The sequence below is a fragment of the Perissodus microlepis genome, chromosome 5 (assembly GCF_051167445.1).
Source record: "Perissodus microlepis isolate ML-2025 ecotype Zambia chromosome 5, ASM5116744v1, whole genome shotgun sequence".
Lineage (NCBI taxonomy): Eukaryota > Metazoa > Chordata > Actinopteri > Cichliformes > Cichlidae > Perissodus > Perissodus microlepis.
Genome location: NC_140465.1, coordinates 13,932,416 through 13,956,352, shown reverse-complemented (window position 1 = coordinate 13,956,352; position 23,937 = coordinate 13,932,416). Strand labels below are relative to the sequence as shown.

The following is a 23,937-nucleotide window of genomic DNA, read 5'->3' as shown; positions in this document are numbered from 1 at the left end:
TTTTCAAATAAGTTGCATACTTACTTCCACACCTTTATGATCAGGTTAGATGAGCGGATCAACTCCAGATTTTGTAATACTGAGCTAAAGCCAGCAGCTTGTGAGTTTAGCACAAAGATGGGAACGGGGCAAACTAGCTAGCATGTTGTGCAATCTGTTGTTTAGTTTGGGGGGGTTCCCTTTCTTTTTTCCATTTTCTTACAACATTACAGATAAATAGAGAGCCATAAAGGTATCTTTGGACTGATTCAACCTAGGTCTTTATGCTAAGACTCCATAACAAGCCATCTAACAATTAATGATGGTGGAGCTCAGGTTAGAGATCCTTTCCCCAGATTAACTTAAATTGTATGCAATAAGCAAAAGTTACAGCTAGGGTCATAAAGCTCACAGCAACCTTAATAAGTTGCCCATAATACTGATTTCTCTGTCTCTCATGGAGTTAAGGAAACTGGCAAGATGGCAAGTACTGTAGATATCATGAACTTAACCCATGGTTGGGTTTTTTTGGCTTTTTTCAACATTATTGACAGTAAGAGGAAAGCAGAGGGAGAGCGTCACCTGCTCAACACTGAGTCAAACCAGCGCCCCCTTAGCCCTAAACCCATCACCTGCTTTGTTGCATGATGTTTCACGTTAAAAGTGATTCAGTCAACCACTCACTTTTTTTTATTTACCACATTTTACAAGACTTAGTTGTTGGTTGTTGGAAGAATTAACAGTGAAGTGCTCTATTCTCAGCTGCACTGAATACACCAGGCGCTGTCACATCTTAGCCAAATTAAATAGTCAGAGGTCACAGTTACGCACTGGAGATAATTATGGCGACAGGAGGATAGCATATTCTAAAATAGTTTCAGGTCTTCATCACAGCAAAGGGGAAATCATCAAAGGAGTTTGGGCTCATCATAATGGTTTGAGGTAATTGTTGTATAACTGTAGAGGCGCACTGTGGTCTCAGGACAGCAGCCACTAAGGGAAATCAGAACCTGTGTGGAACAGATCTTCTTATTCGACTCTTGGCAAGAAGTGTACTTCCCAAAATGAAAAATTGTTCCTTTAAAACTGAGAAAATGATTCAGTGAACATCTCCAAATTATAATTACATTGTTAATGTCATAATATGAAGCCAATTAGCTCTGGACTGTAAACGTTTGTCAGTGACAAACAAAGAAAGCGCTGGTTTCCTCTTTTCACCTATGACAGTGACACTGAATGTGTCTCTGGCCTTATAGCTGAGTCATTTCTAGTGAACCTGCCTATTTGAATATGACTAATCTGTCAATTAATTAAGTATTCAGTATATTATACACTCATGAACAGTGTTTCACAAAAGCTCCCACTAAACATAATTATTAAATCAGCATTGTGCTTTTTCCATGTGTGTTCATGAATGACTGAGTGTCCCTCTGATGTGAATAAGCCTGGTACCACAGAGCGTCGGGGTGTGCGTAAACCCGGACTCAAAGAGAGAGTGCATAATGGGATTAGACTGTGGTATATGGGTGATAGTCCAAGGCTGTGCTCAGTGGGTGCACAAATGTGCAAATGCTTGCTGTTTGAGTGAAAAACAGTGGTTTGTTTTGTTTGTTTTTTTGCAGGAAAAGTTTATTAGTTCTTCAGCGCAAATATCCTCAGTTCACGACTGTCTCTCAGAGTACCTCTCACTTATTTCTCTTCCTAAGTGTGAATTTATGTAGAGTGAATAAGGTTCTAACCTAAAGTGTCAATCATTCGCTATAAAGGCTCTAATTCCACAGTTATTATCCGTATATATGTTCTTTCAAGGTATAGCATTAGCAAATTGTTCAGCTTTTGCGCTCCACACATTTGTTCAGTTTCCTATTCAGTATGTGTGGAGCATGTTCTCAGTTTACCTCCCTTAATGTCACACTGGAGGTGCTTCCTACTGCGTCTTCATTTTATTTAAAATAATAAGCCTGCAGCTTTCCATTTATTGTAACCCCCCCCTCAACATTCTTCTTCTTCCCCAGCCAGCACTCAAAACCAAACTCCTTTCTTTCTTGTGTTTCATCTTCTGTCTCAGTCTTAATCCTTTTCCACAGTTGGGCTCGTTTCCATAATGTCGCTCCTCCTCGCTTGCATTATCATCAAAAAGGGGGTAATCTAATAAATTATATAATAAAGTGTAATTTCTGTTATTGTCTATTTAGGATCACTCATATAAAGTAAGGTTTTAAGAATTCAGTTGGAAAAGTGTGTGTGCTTCATAAGTGGCAGCTCATAACACACTGAGCAGTTGCGACAATGTCAGTTTTAGCTCTATTTTTTAATAAACCTGAAACAAAAGCACCTTTCATGCTGGTGAATGTGTATCATACATTAGCTTTGTACTTCAGGCATATTCAGTTTGGGCTCTGTTTTGGTTTCCACTGATTACTAAGGAAAATGTCTGGGTCTTTAGCTAAATTATCCACTATGCTAACAGGCAGCATCAAGCAGGTGATCCAGCACTCATGTATGAGCCTTTAAATTAAATCCCTTTTAAGATATGGGGAGTTGGCCTGTGCAACTACTGCTGCTGGTACTGTGAGGCTCACCTGTGAAAATAAAGACAGCATCAGTCAGGGTTTTAGGTGTTAAAGCTGACAGGAATATCAGTAGTTCTGCAGGTATTTCCTTACTGTAAAAATCAAAGAGTTGAACTGAGAATGTCTGCAACGCCCACAGATTTCTTTCTGCAAACTGTGGAAAGTGACAGACCAGCCAAGTGGCCCACTGACACTGCCATTATTGCAAAAAACCCAAGGTTACTGTGATACTGGAAACTTTCATTTTGTTTTACCTACCAGTACACTCTGAATATAGAACACAGCTACACTCTCAGGGTATTTGGCTGCGTTTCATATTGTGTTTTTAGTTACAAGGTGATGAATATTGTAGGACAGAGACTGATGGATCAGCTAGTGAAAACAGACTTACTGGAACGTTGAAGTGTAATGAAACAGACGGAGGCATTCAAATGAAATTTCAGCACTTTGCTGTATGAAGAGAGCAGATGGAGCACATGCAGCTGGGATGTGACAGGGTTTGTGTATGGATGTTTATTTGTTTGTGACTGGCATCGTCAAATGGTTTCTGCCTCCTCTGAGGCGTTAATGGCCATCGTACATCACAGTGCTTGTGTCTCCCATCGCGGCTGGGCCAGGCGCAGCCCAACACAAGTTAATGATCAGAGTTTGCAAAGGAAATGAAGATTTATGAGTTTTGGAAATGTATCTCTATCCCTGAAGTAGAAAGAAATGAATCTAGTTGAAAAACATGCCCTCCCATGTCTACATTTCATCGTCTACAACCTGTTGGTCTGTTTGTACTGAATGATCATAACTCCTCTCCCATCTGCAACGTAAGAGATCCTTTGGTCTTTAATATCAGACAGATTCGAGAGCTAAGAAGTTAGAAAGCTGGGCAAATACGATAACTAATAACAAAACTAAGTGTCTGATAATGAGTTTCATCTTCTCCAAAGAGATTTTTGATATTTCTTTATGATCCACAATAGAGCTTTGGTAACCTTTATTTAAATTATCCTTTGAAGAATGCTCATTACTCATTCGTCAAGCTTAGTGTGATATATCTGGTACAGGAATACCACATAATCAGCATATTCTTACATTTAAAGGGCTAAAATCAGTGAATGTTGATGACATTTTGCTTGAAAAACTACTCAAAATGCATACAGAAGAAGTCTAAAAGATCTGAGCCGGATGCACAAACATTACATCGCATTGAATTCAAAACCACAAAATGCACTTGTTTTGAACTGATTTATTGTCTTGAGGAAACACTGGATCCTTCTTTAAATATTTATTTACATTATTTACAGTTCAAACCTATTTTACATGGGTTGGTTGCATGCACATTATCATATATAAAAAAAAAAAAAGTACAGATATTTACAGTCATTTAAGAGGGAGTAGTCTGTGCAATAAAAGGCACACATGACCTTTGACCCTGCATGAATGTCCCATAAGTACATTTTTCACAGACACTGCCACATATTGTGTTACCATGCTACACACACCTGGAGAAAAAAAAGCACTCGAGCCGCTGAAGAGGAGACGCGTGTTGGTGTGTGATAGAGATTCACTGGCAAGCAGCAGAGCCGTAAAGTGCCCTCTTGATTGTGCCTAGACACGATCCTATCCTCTCAGCAGCCTGAGGCAAAGTTGAAAGTCTTTTTCAGCCATAATGATAAAGCGAGCAGAGACGGTGACTCACTAAGAACAGAATTCCACAATCTGTAGGACAATCTACAGTCATCAGAGATTCAGGATATTTGGCGAATGATTATCAATGTCCTACGTGCACCTTCTGTTTGATAAGGCAGTAAGGCCTGTTGGCTGAGGCATGAGGCTAATGCTGAGAGACTGACTACTTAAGTTTTTTTTTCCCCCATACAGTCATAAGACGGCTGGGCTGGAAACAAAGGGCTAAAGGTGGTAATCACACGATTGGTCTGACTGGCAGCTTGACTCTCCAATCTGTTCTGTAGTCCTATGTTGAATTTTCTTGCCTGTGAAAACTAATAGATTTATATTTTGTATTCAGTCAATTCACCATTTGCTAAGCCCCACCACCAAAACAGCAATAGACCAAGTCATAGTTTCAAAAATGTAATAAGAAAAAGCGAATTTGGATTTGTAAACATGCTAAAACATTGTGAACGGGCCTCTACTGTGATCAATATCCTGTGTAAAGAGATAATAATAGTAGCACTGTCTATTTTATCCTTTACAGAAGTAAATGACAGTAGCAAGTAAGCAGTTTACCACCCACAGAAGTACCTTAGCATTATTTCCTAAAGCAAATGACAATTTCACATTGTGTAGGGCTACATTACAAAAATACCTGTTCAGAACTGGAACAACTACAGCAATGAGAGCAAAGAGTAACAAAAGCAGCTCTGCCCTCATCTTTATTTGGTTTGGAGGGAAATGAGCACTGAAACCTGTTTTAAAGAGCATCAGATTTGCTCACTGGGTTTTTGTTACATTTTCTGCAGCAAAAGAAAATGACCTTGCAAGAATAGATAAAAATAAATCAAACCACTGTGACGCCTGTCCAAGTATGTCCTTATATATAGCTGTGGATTTCCACAGCTATCAATATAAACTGTGAACATGTACCAACACTAACTTGTAGTGGGGCTCAGCAAATGGTTGTGTGAGCGCTTGTTTTGTTGTTTGCAGCTTTGCTTTTTTAACTAACACTGGGGGTACTGCTTTTGGATATTTAATGTTTAACAAGATGTGCAACTAGTCGACTAGACATTTAAATATTGCTGCTCTTGCTAATCAGTGCTAGAAATGCTAGTCAGTTAAATGTATTGTCCTTTTTTTCTTAATGTACAACGGCAATAACTGGTTCAAAGAACTTGCTGCGCCACCGTGGCATCTGGTGCTAACCATGCTAGCCAGTGCTGTTGTGCAGAATTTTAAAAAACTAAATTAAGAGAGACTGTATGTCAGCTTTGTCAGGATAAACTGGAATGTAACCAGGCATCTGACGTGATGTGCAACGATATTGTGCACTGGGATGTGGACGCTAGCAAGAGCCCAACGCTACTGTAGCTAGCCCTGCTAAGGTTAGCCAAAGGTTAGCCACCACTGCAAAATACTTTTTGTTTTTGCAACATTATACATGGCAGAAAGTGCTATACAGATAAGTAAATTTAAAATACTAACTGATAACAATTAAACATGATTAACGGTTTCATATAGCTCCACACAAAATATGTCTGGCCAATGTTATTATTTTATCTCATCTAACTTACTAGCAAAATTAGTCTTTAGGAAGATTCCTATTGATTACAGATTAATGGGTTTTACAGATTAAGCAACATATCAGCTGGAGCTATAAAAATCTACAACTTCTTCTTCCCATGATTATAAAAAAAAGGGACAACAGGGATCTGTCTTTTTTATGACTGAATTATTATCTTACATAATATATCAGCAGAAACATTATTATTACTCATTTCTACCCCTACTACAGATCTAAATGGATGTCCTCTTTTCAGTATGTTTTTCATGGCTGGAGCTTTTCTTTGTAAACTGAGTCTAAAACATGGCTTAATTACATAGCTGCAAAACAGCCTTGTGTTCATTTTCAAAGTATGAATAAATCTAGCTATCAGAGATTCAGCTGAAGCCAGCCAATGAGAAAGGAGTGACGCTTAATCTCAACGGCATCTCCTCTGTAATACGTGAAAAGGAATTGGCACAACTATTTACACATCGTCAAGTAATGAAGTGATGCTGAAGTACAAGTCTCAGAGTTTGGGGCAACTCAAGGTTGGGCTGATCCAAGGTCAGATGATAGTTTATTGCTTCTGCATGTTTATAATAACTCTCTGAGTAGATTTTATGCAGAGTCATCATTTTTGTATTGCATCTTTTGCGTGACGCATTAACAGTCAACAAGTCCAAATTCAGACATTTAGGAGATTTTAATTCAGGTGTACATCATTTAAATTACCCCTCCCCCCCAAAGGTGTTTCTGGACTTCTGATCAGCACCATCTGCATCGTTCAGAAAATGTACAAGCACAGGGCACCACAGAGAGTGCCTAAAGCTACAGAACTACAAGATCCTAGCATTAAATAGAAATATGGAGATGTTTTGAAAAAAGAGCTAAATCCTTTCTCAGCATTATTACCATGTGAAACACATCACCAACCTGGTGAGTAGGGTCAGTTTGGCTAATTGGCACAGATAAATACATCGTGTACGGTGGAGTCAAAGTATACAACTTGTTAGTTTGGGAGTTTAATTACCCCACTGATCACATTTTTCAACACTCAGTCCAGTTTTATATTCAAACTACTATACAAATACCCTATTTTGTACATATTTATGGTCAAAATTCAGTGCACATCTTCTTCTTTGGCCAAATTGGGAAGATGCTATCTTAACTGTGTACGCTCTGTACACAAAAGCACAGTACAAAGATAACAAGTAAAGGGAATCAGATGCAAAATCAAAACATGAAAATGGCTATTTTACAGACTGACAGTACCATTTTTCTCAAAGTAAAAAAATCTGTCAAACAAGGCATTTGTTTGATTCAAAAAGCTAGCTAAATTCACAGGGTCAAGTTATGACTAATATTATCCTTTAACCTTTACCTGAGTTTCTAATCATAGCAAAAATAACACCCAAGAATGCTTCATCATACTGACCCCATAAAAATGTTTGCATTCATTACAACCTCCCCACCTAAAAAAAAGAACTCCAAAACCCGATACAGTGGCACGCAAAAGTTTGAGCATCCCAAGAGATCTGAGATCTCAGACCTTAGTTCTGTCGTTTGGGCCGTGGCTTGATAATGATGCAAATTATTAAAGGCTTTGCAAATACTCAAGCTCCAACACTAGAGCAGTCGCTGTCCTCCTTCAGCAGCTGCCTAGCACTCTAAAAATGTAAATAATTGATGCCCACACAGCAACAGCTATAAGAAGATAGGAAAGTGTTTTTGAGGAGGCGGTCAGTTAGTAAACATAAATAAGAGATGGTGGTTAAAAGGAACGATGGATGGTTAAGTTGAGGTCTAGAAGTCCTAAAAAGAAGTCTGGTGGACTGATGAAGTCAGAACAGAAGTTTGCGGTCACAGTGTACAAAGACGTCTGGGGAGAGTTCAGGTGGTAAAGTGGGCTGTCTACCAATCAGAAAGTCAGTGGCTCGATCCCTGACTCCTTCAGTCCACGTGCCGGGAAAGCCCTGGCCAAGATACTGAAGTTAGCCACAATGTGCCACTGGAGTGCGACTCTGTGTCAGTGGTAGAAAGTGAATTTTCTGAATGAAACTTGTAGAAAGCGCTTTGAGTGCTCAGTTGGTTGGATAAAAAAAATAAATACTCAAGTCAATAAATCGAGCTTCGGTCTTATGTTTAAGCCAGTGGCTAGGGAAACCTTTTTTGCAAAAAAACGCTAAAATAAAAATTTTGCAAACATTACTTGCCAAGCCATTGGCAGTAACAGACATTTTTAAAGGGGGTGCTCAAACTTCTGCATGTCATTGTTTTTGGAGTGTAAGCAGCTTCAAACTCATGTTGGACACATGAAACAGCAGCAGAACATACTCACGTATCAGAGCAGAGTTGATCGAAAGCCTGCTGAAAGCACTTCATACTCTCAGCACACTTTTGAACGTGAACACTGTTTTATGATCCCAGCATCACTTAACTCAACTACATACTGTATGTCTCTTGGTCTTTTATAAGGAAAAGTGCACTGAATCACCAATATTTTTTTTTTTTTAACAAAACCGAGTGATATTGCCTAACTGAACGAAGCTTAGCTGTAATACTAAGAGACTGTGAATTGTGTGTTGCTGTTTTTTTGTAATTGAACGGTAAGACATCTATGTGTTAAAAGAAGCTCTCGTCATTTTGGAGCAGTACAGGAAAAGTTCATAAACAGATGTGAATGCTTGCCATTTTAAGGATTATAAATCAGAGGTGTCAGACAAAAAAAAACAAAGGAGATTTTTAAATGACTTTAAAGAGTCGCTGTCACCCGTCGATGTGTATGGACGTGTACGTTTGTCTCAGTGGAACATGGCAGTGCTGAATCCGTTTCATTAAAGAGACACTAAATCAACACAGTGAGGGACGCCAGGACCTATCAGGCAAGATGGATAACCGAAACATCCTCTGAAATCGTCTATTTGTGTATGTCCACAGTTTGTGCATACGTATGTGCTGCCCACACACATAATCTGCCACATAAACAGATTTGTACATCAGTGCACAGGTACAGGAAGTTTATTCCTGTCTGTAAGTATAGCAGCAAATAGTGGGTGGAAGAAAATTGGGATGTTAATAATAAATCCCTCTCAGTTATGACCTACTTTCACCCAAGTAATCTTGCCTGAAAAGCTGGTGAGAGCTGCGAGACCTCTAATTAAATTGGCTTCCTGGAGAAGTAGCTGGGAAAGAGGTGGACTCCTCAGTAAGGCTGGTCAGTCTGACACTCTTACTAACCTCAAAGATCAGAGTGGAGCAGGAAAAAAGGCCGGGGGAAACGAGTAGCGCTCCTATTATGCTTTGCGTCGAGGATAAATGGCAGGTATGAGCCACACACACTGAAGGTTGGTTTGGATAATGATCTGGCTCTCTGCCCTCGATGCGGCACTCAAGAACGTGTGAGGAGCGTCTTCTGTTTGTGTCGTGTGCATCTGCAGGGGTGTTTCTTATTTTTGCCGCAGTTAGCACTTCACAGAGCAGATAATAAAGTCTGTTTGGGTCCTCCAGGACCAGTGCTACCTCGGTTGTGCTACTGGACGTGTTTCCTATTTGCAAGGTCAGCAGCCAGACAGTCTGATAACCCGAGACCCACAGAGGACAAATCCACACAGAGACCTGGAGCTACTCAGAGCATTAAAGAAAAAAAGACTTCAATATGTGGAGCACCAGGTGTTTTTGTACACGGAGACCCGTAAAAATGTTCACTCCCACCTCATACTGTAAGTCCAAAACAACTGAGGTAGGGAAAATAATAAATTAACACAAGATATTACAAAAATGAAAAACAATAAAGTTCCACTAAGATAGTGAGAGGAAGTTGATCGTAAAGGGAGAAAACACAGTCAAAAGCAAAAGACTAAGTGATGGTATTTCCAAGATAGTCTGTTGATCCACTGCTGTGAACACACAGTATGATTGTCCACTTGTGTTCAGCATCCGAACAGCCACAACGCTCCCGAATGGATGAACACAGGTCTCAGTTCTTTAGCATCCCTCTTGGGTTTTTTTTTTGTTTTTTTTAAATTCAGGCTGTGTCTTAATTTTCAAACAACAGATGCATGAATACACATGTCTCTGAGCAGGTCCAGCTCACTGTTTGAAGGAACAGAAGGACACTTTTTCATTTATTTGACACCAAGTTGCAGTAGTTTTCATGTCAGGAGAGAATCCCTTTTTGCCTGATGCACACACACAGCCAGGCACGATGCTGTTTATCTTTTCCAAGTAGCACCACATTTGAATGGCACTTTCAAATTGGCAGTAAAAAAAAAAATCTGAAAGGCAAAGACTTTTTCTTTTGACTACATATTTCACCTCGGCTTTGTCGTGTTGCCTTGTGACAAAGAAGGACAAAAAAAGACACTCCGATCGCCTTGGAAACTGTGATTTCAGTGTCACATTTCTGTGGTAGGAGCGAGCAGGTCACAGATCAGTGGCTCAAGTTGTGGAAAAATGGCTGACAAAGGAACCGCCGTCCCGCCGGTTCTCACCTCTTCCTCCACACCTTTGACAGCCAGATCTTCACCGTCTTGTCGCTGGAGACGAAGAGAGAGAGAAAAGGTGGGATAATGAACAGTCGAAAATCAAGGTGAACACAACAAAGGGGAGAAAATAACAGAACATCAATCAGGCACTCCTGCTTTCAAAACAAGTCATTGTACATCAGACACAACACAAAGACACGAACTTCAAAGAGCACTTCGAACACACACACACAGACTTCATTAAAGACCCTTCCACATGGTGTCATAGTAAAAACACCCCTCCAACCCAAAGTTTAGGAGCAGGTTCATAACTCTGCAACAAGTAAATCCAATTAACCCGCCCACAGCATCACTGTTACTCTGCTAACCGTGCAGATTCATTTTCACAGTTCCTCTTGCTCATTCTCACCGTTCAGGTCCACTTAGTATTAGTCAATTAGGTAACGCACAGAACAACATCGCAGTTTCAATTGACACTACACATATATGTTGCTCATAAGACTGATCGTTAATTGTTTTTTGGGGGGATTTTGTTTTTAATTAATTTGTGTTAATGTGAGTGTGAATGGTTGTCTGTCTGTCTCTGTTAGCCCTGCGTCACATTGGCGAACTGTCCAAAGTCTACCCCGCTGCTCGCTCCATGGCAGCAGGCATAGGCTTCAGCCTCTCGCGCAACCCTGGTAAACGTCTTGATGCATTCTCAATCATCCAGGGAAGTAAATCTCCAAAAAGTTGATTCTGTTCATCTGGACGTAGCGTTTTGTGGGAGAAACGTTTCGTCACTAATCCAAGTGACTTCTTCAGTCTCAGCTGACTGCAGCTGACTGTGAGATTTCCATCAGGAATGGGGGACATCTAAAAGCTGACGTGTACCGTAAACCTACACATACGGATCAGTATCTAAGGTTTGACTCTCATCATCCACTGGAGCACAAACTGGGTGTCATTAGGACGCTACAACACAGAGCGAACACCATCCCCACAGACACAGCAGCCAGGGAAGCAGAAGAACATCACATCAAGAAGGCCCTGAGTAAATGTGGTTATCCCAGCTGGACGTTTGTCAAAGCTGGAAAGGCACCTAAAGAAAGCTCCAGGCGATCCAGGAGAGAAGGACAACCGCTGCCCAAGCGAAAACCTGTAGTGATCCCGTATGTATCAGGAGTATCGGAGCAATTGAGACGCATTTTTTCTAAACACCGGGTCTCTGTGGCTTTCAAACCCCAAAACACGCTGCGCCAAAAACTGGTCCACCCCAAGGATCGGGTCCCCCGACGCAAACAGAGTAACATAGTGTACGCTGTTAAGTGCCAGGAGGATTGCCAGAATTTATACATCGGGGAAACCAAACAACCTCTGGCGAAGCGGATGGCACAACACAGAAGAGCTACCTCGTCAGGCTAGGACTCTGCAGTCTATTTACACCTACAGGCCAGTGGACACTCTTTCAATGAGGATGTACACATCCTGGACAGGGAGGAACGCTGATTTCAGCGCGGAGTCAAGGAGATTTACGTGAAAAGGGAAAGACCATCTCTGAATCGAGGAGGGGGCATAACGGTACATCTTTCGCCATCTTACAATGCTGTGATTGCAGCCATTCCCCAACTCTCTGTGAATGGTACTCATGGCCATTGATCAGTGGGTTTTGGTCAGTGGTTGTTGATCAATGGTCATGAGAATTTGCATAATTAAGATTAAGGAACCGACCTCCCAGCCCATTGTTCCTTCACTGGGCTGGTTTCAGTCATTATGCAAATGTACTGTTTATAAGATTGGGGAAACTTGCAGTCAGCTGAGACTGAAGAAGTCACTTGGATGAGTGACGAAACGTTTCTCCCACAAAACGCTACGTCCAGATGAACAGAATCAACTTTTTGGAAACCCTGGTAAAGGTAAGCGAAAGAGACTGGGTGGATTTTTTAAGCTATAGACGGTATACATAAGATTGACGTAGTGCTGTGATGTCACCCACTGGTCACAAAGTAGCGTTTTTGAAGTGTTGACTTGATCATTTTTGACCATCTTACAGTTCTCTGAAATGTAAAGTTTTCACAGCATTAACTACAGCCTTACTGCTTCCACAGGACTTAAGAAGGCAAATAGAAATCAGGTACTGCTAATCAAATGCACTTGGTTTAATTGATCATGAGCAAGTGTGAGCACTCCTATAAAAGCAGAAACTTTGGCAGTTTTTTGGTGTGTTAACAGAGCGCCAATCTTCCCAGGAGTGGACTTCCCTGTGTGCGACAGATGGCCTCAAGCACCGCAGCAAATCTACAACAGAATGGCTGAAAAAGAAAAGAATAAAAGTGTTGCAAAAGACTGATAAAGTCATACAGTTACTGCTGCTATAATCTAGCGAATCATGGGATGAATTTAGTTTTTCACAGCACTACATGGAGCTTTTTCCAAACTAAAGCCTGTTTTATTTTCTACTCTGAGGTTGTAGCTCACAAAATGAATATGCAGGTATAGATTGAGGGATCATTATGGAAGTGTTCACTGATGACTGAGATCACTTTAGCCTCAGGGTAATTTTCTCAAACACTTCTATGAAATAGGACGTCTTCAGTCACAAGACTGCACTAAATATCTGTAGCCAGAAAGCCAGAACCCAGCTTAGCCCATAGGTACCAAAAACCACCAACCAGCACCAATTAGTTAACTTATCTTAATTGCAGGGTTTCCGCAAGGGATATAAACTCAATAACTGAAGGTCTTCTTCTTCTTCTTTTGACTGCTCCGCCACAGGAGATTGTCTACTGCCATCTCACCTTTTCTCTAGCATCCTCTTCTGCCACTTCAACCCTCTCCATGTCATCCTTAACTACATACATGAACCTCCTCTGTAATCTTCCTCTTTTTCTGCAACATGGCAACTCTATATTCAGCATCCTTGGTCCAATATATCCACTATCCCTCCACTGCACATGTCAAAACCAGCCTTGAGTCTCTAACTCTATCTCCAAACTGCTCAGCCTAATCCTGTCCATCCTGCTCACGCTAAATGAAAATCTTACCATCTTCGGCTCAGCTTGCTGTCATCAAAGAAAGTCTCAAGTTGAACAACTATACCATTTCCCTTGTTCTCTTTTACCTCTTTATGAATACACTCACAGTTGCAGCTTATGTCTAAATAAATAAAACAATTCTCATCTTAAAATCTCCCCCGCAGCCTGGACGGACCCTGAAGACAGCCAGGTTTGCTGAACACCGGCAGAAATACTGCCCATTATTGATTAAACAAATATACGGTGGCATTGATTTTCTCATCTTCAAATCTCACTGAAGCAACTATGTAACTAAATGTCAAAATAGTCATTTTTAATAGTAGCACCCACAGACACACACACACACACACACACACAAATGACAGATTCAGAACAGAGCTGTGAGCTGCTTCCAGTCGAGATGAAGCTGTTTGTCTTCGTGGAAGAAGGGGTCCGCAATCAAACCATTAACCACGATCAGATTACAAACTGAGCCAAACAGACCGGCACAACAAAAACACCAACAAAAAAATAAATAAATAGAAAAAAGAGAAAAGGGTATGATACGAAACAGAAAAGCAAAGAGATACAAATTTGTGTCACCCACGTAAGAAAATTCATAGTAGGGAAAAGAAAAAAGGCAAGGAGAAGAAAGAGGAAGTAAGTTAAGACGATACCAGAGGAGGGAAGGATTGGTGAGCAGAGAACAGGCAATCATGGGAGGCTGGTGGCTCGGCCCTTGATGGCCAGGACCCGTCGAGGAAGACACGGGGTCAAGCCTGGCACATAGTTCCACAGCTTCACCCTGCAGTCACTGGGTTTGACAGAACGGGGAAAAGCAGAGGGGCAGGAGGAAGGGAAGGGGTGAAGAACAAGGGAGGAGAGGAGGAAGGCGGTTTGAGAGACCAAACGTGACCCGCAGAGAAGGTGACCGAGAAACAGCGAGATTAAAGACGAGGATAAGAAGTGAAGGGAAGTTAGTCGATCTCAAGCGAAAGCCCAACAGCTGAATGAGGAGTGAACAAAATAAATAAAAACCAGCAGACTGAGGAAACCACAAAATGTCTCACTGCATCACACACTTACAAGTAAATAAGCATTATCTTTGTCTGATGCCGCTGCGAGCTCAACAGAACAAATCTGGCCAAAAATAGGATGGAGTATGACCTTCTCACTGCTGACACATATCTGCGGATTACTGCCTGAGATAAAGTCAGCATGATTTAGAATTTCACTGAGAAAAACATTTTTGGCAAAGGGCAAACATTTTACTCTCCACTAGTTTATAAAATTCAATTGTAAGCACTACGCTCCCTGGTTCCCAACCTCCACACCCCATCCATGCTTTTAATAGACTCACCCTTCAGTTGCTCTTACTGTCAACAACCCTTGTAGTGAGTTTAGATCACGGTCATTACAAAAGGGTAAAATTAATGCACATGCTGAGCACTATTATAGACAGCAGGGTGAGTTTGCTATAGTGAATAATGCAAACTTTAAATATACATATGTGAGGAGCTACTGTAACTCTAATGGCCAAAAGTTAATACTGGTTCAAATGGAACGGTGTCAGATAACATGTTGCATCACAGTTTGTTGTAAATGGGGCTGCATAGCTGCAGACCAGTCAGGTCTGACCCCCAACAATGGGTACATGAGAAAAAGTATTCCCTGTGGCCTCTTTCCAGGAGCATATCGCGCCCTGCCACAAAGTAAAAATTGTTCAACAACGGTTTGAGGAGCACAAGAACCAATTTGAAGTGTTCATCTGGCACCAAAATTCCCCAGATCTCAATCCAATCAATCAATCATCTCCAGGATGTGCTAGACAGACAAGTCCGACCCATGAAGGCTCCACCTGGCAAACCTACAGGACTTAAAGGATCTGGGGCTAACATCTTGGTGCCAGATACCACAACACACCATCAGGGGTCTAGTGGAGTTTGTGCCTTGACAGATCAGAGCTGTTTTGGCAGTAAAATGGGAACCAACACAATTTTAGGCAGGTGGTCATAACATTATGTCTAATCAATGTATTTAGACACTTTGATGGAGTTACAGTACTATGAGAGGGAACAGTTTTAAATGAAATTTACCTGGAAGCAGTAAAGATCTGTCTTGAGTTGGTACATATGGCATTAATGGGGCTCTCGTGACCTCTGATCTCTCCAATGGGAGTGAAGTTGTCGACATTCCACACTTTCAGCATGCCGCCGCGGCAGCCGCTCAGCAGCATGGGCCTTCCTGGTACATATGCAAGAGCACACACCCAGTCCTTGTGGGCGTTTGGGATTTGCTGTGAATTCAAAGCAAAGAGATGTTGGGAGTTAAAGAAAGATAGGATTGCATTAAAAATGAATCCAGTGGTTTTACAGCCGGTATGTTTGTAAGACATCTGGGTCACCGTGTTCTATAAAGTAAGTTCGATAAAGTATGCTAAGTGCTTGGTGTTTAATGGATAGAAATTATCAACAGTAAAACAGGATTTTTTTTTTAATGGAAAAGGGTACAGCGTTGTTGCTAGGCAACATATAAGAACATGTATGGTTGAGAGACTCAATAAGAGACTGTATTTAGACTCAATTACGTAGTTATTCTTAGCGCGTGTGTCTGCGCATTCAGTATTTCACAAAGGCAGCGCAATGTACGAGCTGAATGTGGAATATCTGTTTCATGTTTGCTAAGATAACCCCACTGACATTACAAAAATGCAGAAACTGTCAGAATGATATTAATTGTATTCATTTCAAGAGCACGCTCCAGAATTTATTTTTGTATTGTGACAAAGAGCATCTAAATGGACACTTGTTTTTTTTTTTATTGCATTTATTTATGAAATAAAGGGAAACAATGAAGAACATAATGAACCATATCTTAGCAGAGGGGAGATATTAAACCTTGTAAATTATTTTTTCTTAAAAGTAGGTGAAATATTCAAAAACGCTATTTGGATTTTGTGCAGGACTTTATTAAACTTTTATTATTACCTAAGCTTTGGCTTTGCTGTTGTTTTCCTTTTTTATTCTGTTTATCTCAGCCTACTGGGCTGCAGATTAATTTAGCTCTGAAGAGTGGAACACCTGCACAGGAGGATAACTTTTATTATGTTAATCTGCTTTTGCCTGTTTTATTTGCTTCTGACATTAATGTTATTTTCGTGCATTTTTCAGATATGCTTTTAATCAAAACAACAGCGCACTCTTCTAAAGTCACTCCTTACTTTTGTTCCCATCAGGTTAGTTTTGGTGGAGGGTTTTTTTTGTCTGTTCTACTTCTCTAATTTGTACTAGCAGTTACTTATAAATGTATATGGCTGGTTGGCATGTGTCGAAAAAGATGCACAATTTAAAACAGAACATATTTTATTCCCCTTTTTCTTACTCTGCAGGAACGCAATTCACCATTAAAAATAAGGTTAATTTATGCTACAGCAGACCTGCAAATCACAAACTACTACTGAAAAATAGTCCGAGCTGGGAGAGATTTCAATGTTAGGAGGGAAATTATCCAAATAGCTATAATTTCCTCTGTACCACATAATCTACTGCAGAGTTCACATCGCTTTGAATAAACATAGGTGTGTGTTTAAAACAGCAAGACATAGTAACTGTTGGATGAAAACTGTGTTTGGTTACATTGCCTGCTAGCAGACAAAGATGTTAACAGAGGACAGAAAGAACCTGAACACCCGCCCATGGTGCTCACACATAAGGATTATACTCAGACAGCCTTCTCAAGTACAGTATCCCCAGGTCACAAAAAAATAAAAGCAGACGTGGAATTTCACATGGAGCCTTGTGTTCACCCTCTGATGGTGAAATTTATAGTACGTCAACGCAAATGGATCCAAGCTGACCCTCACAGATGTGTAAAGTGTAACACTAACAATAATCAGCTGTATATAGGAAGGATCCTACTCTGGCAACATCTGTTTAATAAATATGTCTGGCTGCGTAATCATTCTATTATTCTTTCTATAATATTAATGGACTTTACAGGTTCCAGCTAATGATCGATACAAAAAAAGCTAAACTTATGATCACAGTATCACAACCTTGAATTAAAACCTGCAACAGACGATCTGAAAAAGGTGTTTAATGCCAGAAAAGTTTAATAAACGATAACAGTATGGAAGTTGCACATGGGCAATGTAATTTGAAAGCAAAAAGAGAAATCTCTCATATCCTCCTGAGACCATATGTCCTCACATGGACTTTATATTTTGACTTTAGATGAGTGAAGTTGTGTTTTACTGACATACCTGCAAGCCAGCAGCTGATTTTTGTTGAAAAGCTACCTTACATAAAGGTACTCAAGGAAAAGAAGCACTAAAGTACTTTCATCAAAAACTTAAATACATTTTTAAATATTGAAGTTTCAGGGCTACCAAAGATTACAATCTATTTACATAATGACAAATGGAGGCTATCTACACCTGGTTTAAGGCCTAGTAATCGCTGTGCTGTTTAAGTGTGTGGTGTCACAATGCCAAGTACTAAAGGGCCTTCTCAGGCCTCCAAAAAAGGTGGATGTCCATGACTCTGTCAAAGAATTCAAAAAGACCTCCAAAAAAAGCTCTCTGCAAATAACGTCGATTTTGAGGGAATAATAAAATGTGTACAGAACCTGCTGGCCCTGCCAATTGTGACCTCCAGCCCTTATCACTGGATCTGCAGGTAACTCTTGCATTTGTTGGTGTGAAAGAATAGTCCAGGTTACAGTCAGTGTCTATAATCAGATTCAACAAATTAAACTTGAATGGGCGGCTTTGCGGGGATAGGTTAATTGGTCAATCTAAATTGCCCATAGGTGTGAATCTGTGAGTGAATGTGAGTGCGAATGGTTGTCTGTGTCTCTATGTGTTAGCCCTGTCCAGGGTGTACCCCGCCTCTTGCCCTATGACAGCTGGGATAGGCTCCAGCCCCCCCCCGTGACCCTGTAAAAGATGAGCGGAAGCGAATGGATGAATGGATGGATGGGCGGCTTTGCAAGAAAATGCCTTTGATGCCAAAAACCACATTCGAGAAAAACTCAGTTTGCCAGTGAACAGACAGAGCAAAGCGTTCCATTTTCAGCCTTAGAAGCTGGGGAACAAGACGCCATTAATTCAACTTTAAATTCTGCATCTTATAAAGAGTACTTGGAGATAATGTTAGGCCATCTGAAAGTAGCTTGAACCAGAAGTGACCCTTTCAACAGCATAATCAAGCCCTGGTTTGAATTCCACTGAAATGTTATAGGGGCTCGATTTAAAGCAGGCTTTACATATAAGAAAACCCACAAAGATGCTGCTGCTGCTGAGTGAACTTGCACGGTGAAGTAGTCAGTCAATGTCAGAAATTGCTAGACTGTTATGCAAAACATTTACAAGAAGTTATTACTGCTAACGGGTTGCAGTACCAGCTTCTGAGGCCAAGGGTACACTTAATATCTCACAGTATGATATTACCCCCATTTACAACTTTGTGGAATAAAACATTGAAAAAGTTATCTTCTTCCTCACATTTATCTTTAAGTGTGTCAGCTTTGTCTGTAGGCTTTGTTTCAATGAGGATCCAGTGTTTCCCTATGTAAATATGCCAATAAAGCCAACAATTTATATTGGATGTACTCACTTTTTTCATATGCACACCGTAAGCGTTAATGCCGGCCAACATCTCAAGAGAGCAACAGCTCTCTCCGACATCCACGGCATAAGCAGGTTGATAAAGTCATAAAAAAAACCATGCACGCTTGAAATTGTTTTTCAGAAGGTATATTAAGCTATTTATCAAGCCAGAGGGAATCGCTAAACTACAGTTTATAGTGATTATGAACAAATTGCTTCACATATCCCTCTAGGAAAAAACTCTATAGCGTCGGCATTTTAACAGAGGGGTCAGAGCAGCAAGGCTCAGAGCAGAAGTCCTGAAGGAAGTGCAGTTTCAGACTCTACTGTAATATATTCTATTATACCCCGAGCCACAGTTTGATCCCATTACATAATTAGACAGAGAATACTGAGTTAGGAAGGCTGTAAAACGGATCCTGTTGGCTGCTTCATAAATGAGGTTAGGGTCATAAGCCACAGACCACAGCAAAGACTGAGCTGATTTAATTCAGCCTTTGAAAGGAAAAATAATATCTTGTGTTCTTGTTTTGTCAATTTGGACAAACAAAGGCTAAACAGCACTGTTGCTAAACTTTAGAAAGTGCAGCTTCATATGCAAATTACTATGCATGTAAATGAGCCACATCCACCCACGAGGTGGATTATTATGCATTATTAACGTATGCAGGCAACAGGGGCTACACAGGAGACACTGCAGAAATCAGCAATTGCATATAAACACACAACCAAACGCACACAGACGCACACACTGACTCTCCTCCTTGTTACCTGCGGCTGTGATGCGTGTGAGCTCTTACACCCTAATGTTGACACAGTGCTTTCCTGCCACATTACACATGGTGACACTCTGCACAGAGTGGGTAAAGACGCGAAGGAGAACTGCGCTGGCAGGGAGCTGTTCACTGACTGAACAGGAAACACAGCCCTTCAGTCACTATTGTGCTAGTGTCGGATAACTGGGGCGGGGGGTTGGGTGGGTACAGTCTCTACCAAAGTGGGCCAGAAAATGTTCGTTTGTGTCGCCGGTGTGTCCGCCTCCAGAAGCTGATGTATGAGCTTCGGTCTCGATAGACACGTCGCAATTACAGGGATCAATAAGGAAAATGCCAGTTGGTACTCCGGCTCCAAGGGAAGTATTCTCTGAGAAATGTTTATAATATGACTACAAATAAGAATCAGGACAAGATAAGAAGATAAGAAAATAAGTAACAGGACAAGAAGAAATTCAAAGGTTTGAGATTGATTATTTCCAAATATTTGCCATCATTTAAAGTATCTTTTTTGTCATCATTTTTCATGGATTTAAGGACGGTTGTCAAACTATGCATTAATATGGATAGATGCTCCTACACTATATTATTACACACCTACAGGAGCTGCTCAGCCATGGAAACCCATACTATGAAGCTCCCAGCGCACAGTTTCTGTGCTGATGTTAATGCCAGAGGATGTTTGTTTTGGCTCCAAAAAAAACCAAAAACAAAAGCAGGGACACAAGATGCAAAACAAAAAAAAGGTCCCCGAATTAATATTTTTCTATTAACTGGCACCACATATGAACATCAGGACTCGACCACATGGCAATTAACACTAAACCACATGAGCAACTGGAATAATTTCCTTTTAAAATAATAAACAAAGTAACAGGAAAAATAATTTGTGACATTTTGGATAATGGACTTGTTAATTTGTTTCCTGTTAATCTGCACTTGTTCGCCAGAGAACCGATTCATTAAAACTGCCTTCACTGCTGACAGAGAGGATCAGAGGGCAATTATCTACCAGAGCACTGTGCCGCGTTCCATCTGCACTCCTTACACTTTGCAGAAAGATTGACTTTGCCCTGCAGATAATAACGGTCAAGACATCGTGAAGTAAAAGCCTCACAGGCAGGTTCGTACCACATTTCATGAGGATTTTACGATGATGTGCAGTCAAGGAGGTATTCTTTAAATGTGATGTACGAATTCTGCGCTCGCTTGAATATAAAATAAGTCTTGTTCCTGTTCACTCAGACCTACTAACCTTGCATAGTGTGTGGGAATCAATACATCTGCCACATGAAGCCCTGTTTTTTAATAACCCACAGCGAGTGTTGGTTATGTTCTCAGAATAGTGATCGAGGTCTGCACAGACCCCTCCTGTAACACAGAGATGCAAGCATCCACACACCTGTGTGAGCTCCTGTTGCTCCAGTTCCCATTTCTTGATGCCGTTGTCTCTCGATCCACTGAACAGCACGTCTCCCTGCACAGCCAAACACTCGATGCCGTCATAATGTGGAGGCTCAAAGTTATGAGCTGGACCTACGTTTCCCAGAGTTCCCTCTGCCACGTCAAACACCTGACAGGAAAGGAAACATTTGTTTGTATCTTTGATTTATCAGGTGACAGACAATGATATTCAGATAGATTAAGAATAGGCTGTACCTTGACATAATGATCTTTGGAGCCAGTGATTACTTGATCTTTGCCCAGCAGAGACTGCCCCACAGTGAGACACATGACAGAGCCGATGTGGCCTGTCAGCTTCCCCATCGCTTGCATCCTACACACAAACCGAAATACACAAACACAACAAGCAGAAACCAAAACAAGGTGAAACAAAGGTCTGTGAAATTCATCATTTGAGCGAACTTTGAGGTGTCGCTGAATAATTCCAGTTTCTCTCTCACAAGTGAAGTAAAGCTGCAGAGACGCGGCAAAGCCATGGGCAGAAATGAAATGTTTAATACATTCATTTTTCATTTCTGGGGGGTTCTTATGCATCATTAAATGGTTCTGAGCCCCTCAGCGTAAACTGTCTGGTCCAATCTGTTAATAATTTCCCTCTAGAAGCATAAAAACTGAGGAGAGAGAGATGCTTCCACAGGATCCCAGGAATGATTCCTGGTAGAAAACATGCTCGTGATCACGCTTCATATCCTCAGCACTGCTTTTTTTTTTGCCGTCTTTTTAAATCTCTTGTCAGCCTTTTTGAAGCTCTTCTATCAAATGTTAATCAGCTCGCTGGCTTATTAACATGCAATAAGTGAATAGTGGGCAGTAAAGAAATTAAGTGCATAGATGAAGCTCGCATGAATGACTCACAGAGTCTTTAAGCAGTAACTTGATGAGTAGATCAATGAATATAATAATGTATTAACGGATTAGATCATCAACAAATGTACCTGTTGAGGTCCCAGATGCGAACAGTGTTTCCAGCAGCAGCATAGAGCACTGATCCTGACGGGTTGAGAGCTATCTGGTTGATCTGACACTCGCCCTGAGCAAAGGTAATTGTGCGGGTGGTGGTGCCGGCGCACGCATCACCTGAAACCACCTGCCCTGAAGAGCTGTGGGGATGAAGAGGAAGAAGAAAGGTGGAAAAAAACACAAGAATCAGAGAAGTAAGTGCAATCAGCAGTTGTCATTTCCTCTACTTTAGCTTGTCATATTTCTTCAACTGGAGGCACATCGCTGAGCAGAAAAAGAAAAAAAAAGGCCTTTTAAAATCACTTCCATTAAATCTCTCCAAGCAAGGGAATTCGGGAAAAAGCTCTAAACTTTTCCACCCGATGGGTTTCCTGCATGAAACTTACGTGAGCGTCCGGATGCACTTGGCCGCGTCGCGGATGTCCCACACCTTGATGTAGGAGGTGGACACAGAGAACACCAGACAGGAGGAGGGGCAGTATTTGACAGACACGACATTGTTTGGGTGGCCTTTGAGGGTGACGATCTCCTGACCTGTTACCAGGTTCCACATCTTGCAGGTGCGATCTGGAAGAGGGGAGAAAGTCAAACGCATTACAAACAGTCCACTAGTCAGTCCAACTATTTGTCAGACTGTAATAAAATCCCTTCCTCCTCTCACTCTGTTAAACAAAATTACGAAGCATCGCAGAAACATTTGCTCAACTCCTACAGTAACAGTTTACTTAGAATGGCACATTTTCAGTTTAATTGGTTTATAGATGGGAGGAATCAATTTCAACTGATAAGCTCTGTAAAATGCATTTCAAAGGAAACACTCCAACGCTGCTGTTTTAGCGATGTGTTTACCTTTAGATCCAGTGAAGAGCAGCTCGTCTGTAGCGTCCACACACAGCACTGGCTTTGAGTGGCCCTCGGCTACAGAAACACATTGCAGGGGTGCAGTTCGACCCCCCTTCACACCCCCGATGGGACTGATCACACCCCTACGGTTCACAAACACACAGAAAGTGTCAGAGTGGTTCCAAAATCAATCAACCAGCAAGATTTAGGTTTGCAAAGCACAGGCTGACCACAAACATGCATTTTTTTTGTTGACTATACAGAAGCAATACAAACCCATACATTGCTCACTGAAAGCGCTCGGATAAACTACGCACACAATTGTGTTTCCATCACTTCAGGTGCAGGGGCCTTCATCCTACAACTTAATGGCCTACTTTAAGAGGTGAGATGTCTCACCCAAAATGTGTCTGTAAACAGATTTATGCCCACACCGTATCAGTTAAACAAGTAGACACACTTTCCTGATGGAGTTAGCCCGCCCGCTCCATCTCACTTTCCCCTCCCTCTTTTCTTTTTGTTGTTGAGCAGCCCAATTAAGGCTCTACAGCAGTAAGAGCTGCTTTCTTATTCAACTCCTCTTTCTCTTTCCCTCACACACACATGCACACACACAGTTATGTGCACACAGTCTCCTCTATATTATGTGCACTCAGTCTCTCTAGCTTGGACCTCTGCTTCCCCTCACCATCCCAATCTATGTCCCACTGACAGGCCAGGGTCCCAGAGTGCCTGGAGAGCAGTCAGCGGAGTGAGACAGAGCAGGGAGCGGGTGAGAAGAAGAGGGAGAGCTGTGGGAAAATTGGTCCCCGATGGGCTTCACAAGTGGTGGTTAGTGTGCGTTTGTATGTGTGTGTGTGTGTGTGTGTGTGTGTGTGTGTGTGTGTGTGTGTGTGTGTGTGTGTGTGTGTGTGTGTGTGTGTGTGTGAAAGAGAGAGAGAGAGGGTGAAGTAAGAGGCAAAACACTGAAGAGGAGCCGGAGGATGTGAGGAGAGAAAAGAATATCTAACACTGCACACAAAACTCAGGACAGATTTGTTTCT

The 23,937-nt window shown here is 41.3% G+C and overlaps 1 protein-coding gene across 6 annotated transcripts in view; it reads right to left on the bottom strand.

The window, feature by feature from the left end:
- Positions 1 to 3,774: 3,774 nt before the first annotated feature.
- Positions 3,775 to 23,937, bottom strand: part of kif21b (kinesin family member 21B) — a 66,723-nt gene continuing 46,560 nt past the window's right edge. For 5 of the 6 annotated variants that reach the window (XM_084928030.1, XM_084928034.1, XM_084928032.1 and 2 more), the window contains 8 exons: positions 22,901 to 23,037; positions 22,438 to 22,618; positions 22,027 to 22,191; positions 21,287 to 21,404; positions 21,030 to 21,200; positions 15,343 to 15,542; positions 13,924 to 14,060; positions 3,775 to 10,304 (listed from right to left, as the gene is read on the bottom strand). In XM_084928030.1, the coding sequence (XP_084784156.1) occupies positions 13,961 to 14,060; positions 15,343 to 15,542; positions 21,030 to 21,200; positions 21,287 to 21,404; positions 22,027 to 22,191; positions 22,438 to 22,618; positions 22,901 to 23,037 (1,072 nt within the window). In that variant the 3' untranslated portion in view covers positions 3,775 to 10,304; positions 13,924 to 13,960. The remainder of the gene's footprint in view (positions 10,305 to 13,923; positions 14,061 to 15,342; positions 15,543 to 21,029; positions 21,201 to 21,286; positions 21,405 to 22,026; positions 22,192 to 22,437; positions 22,619 to 22,900; positions 23,038 to 23,937) is intronic. The other variant, XM_084928035.1, reaches the window with a different exon arrangement.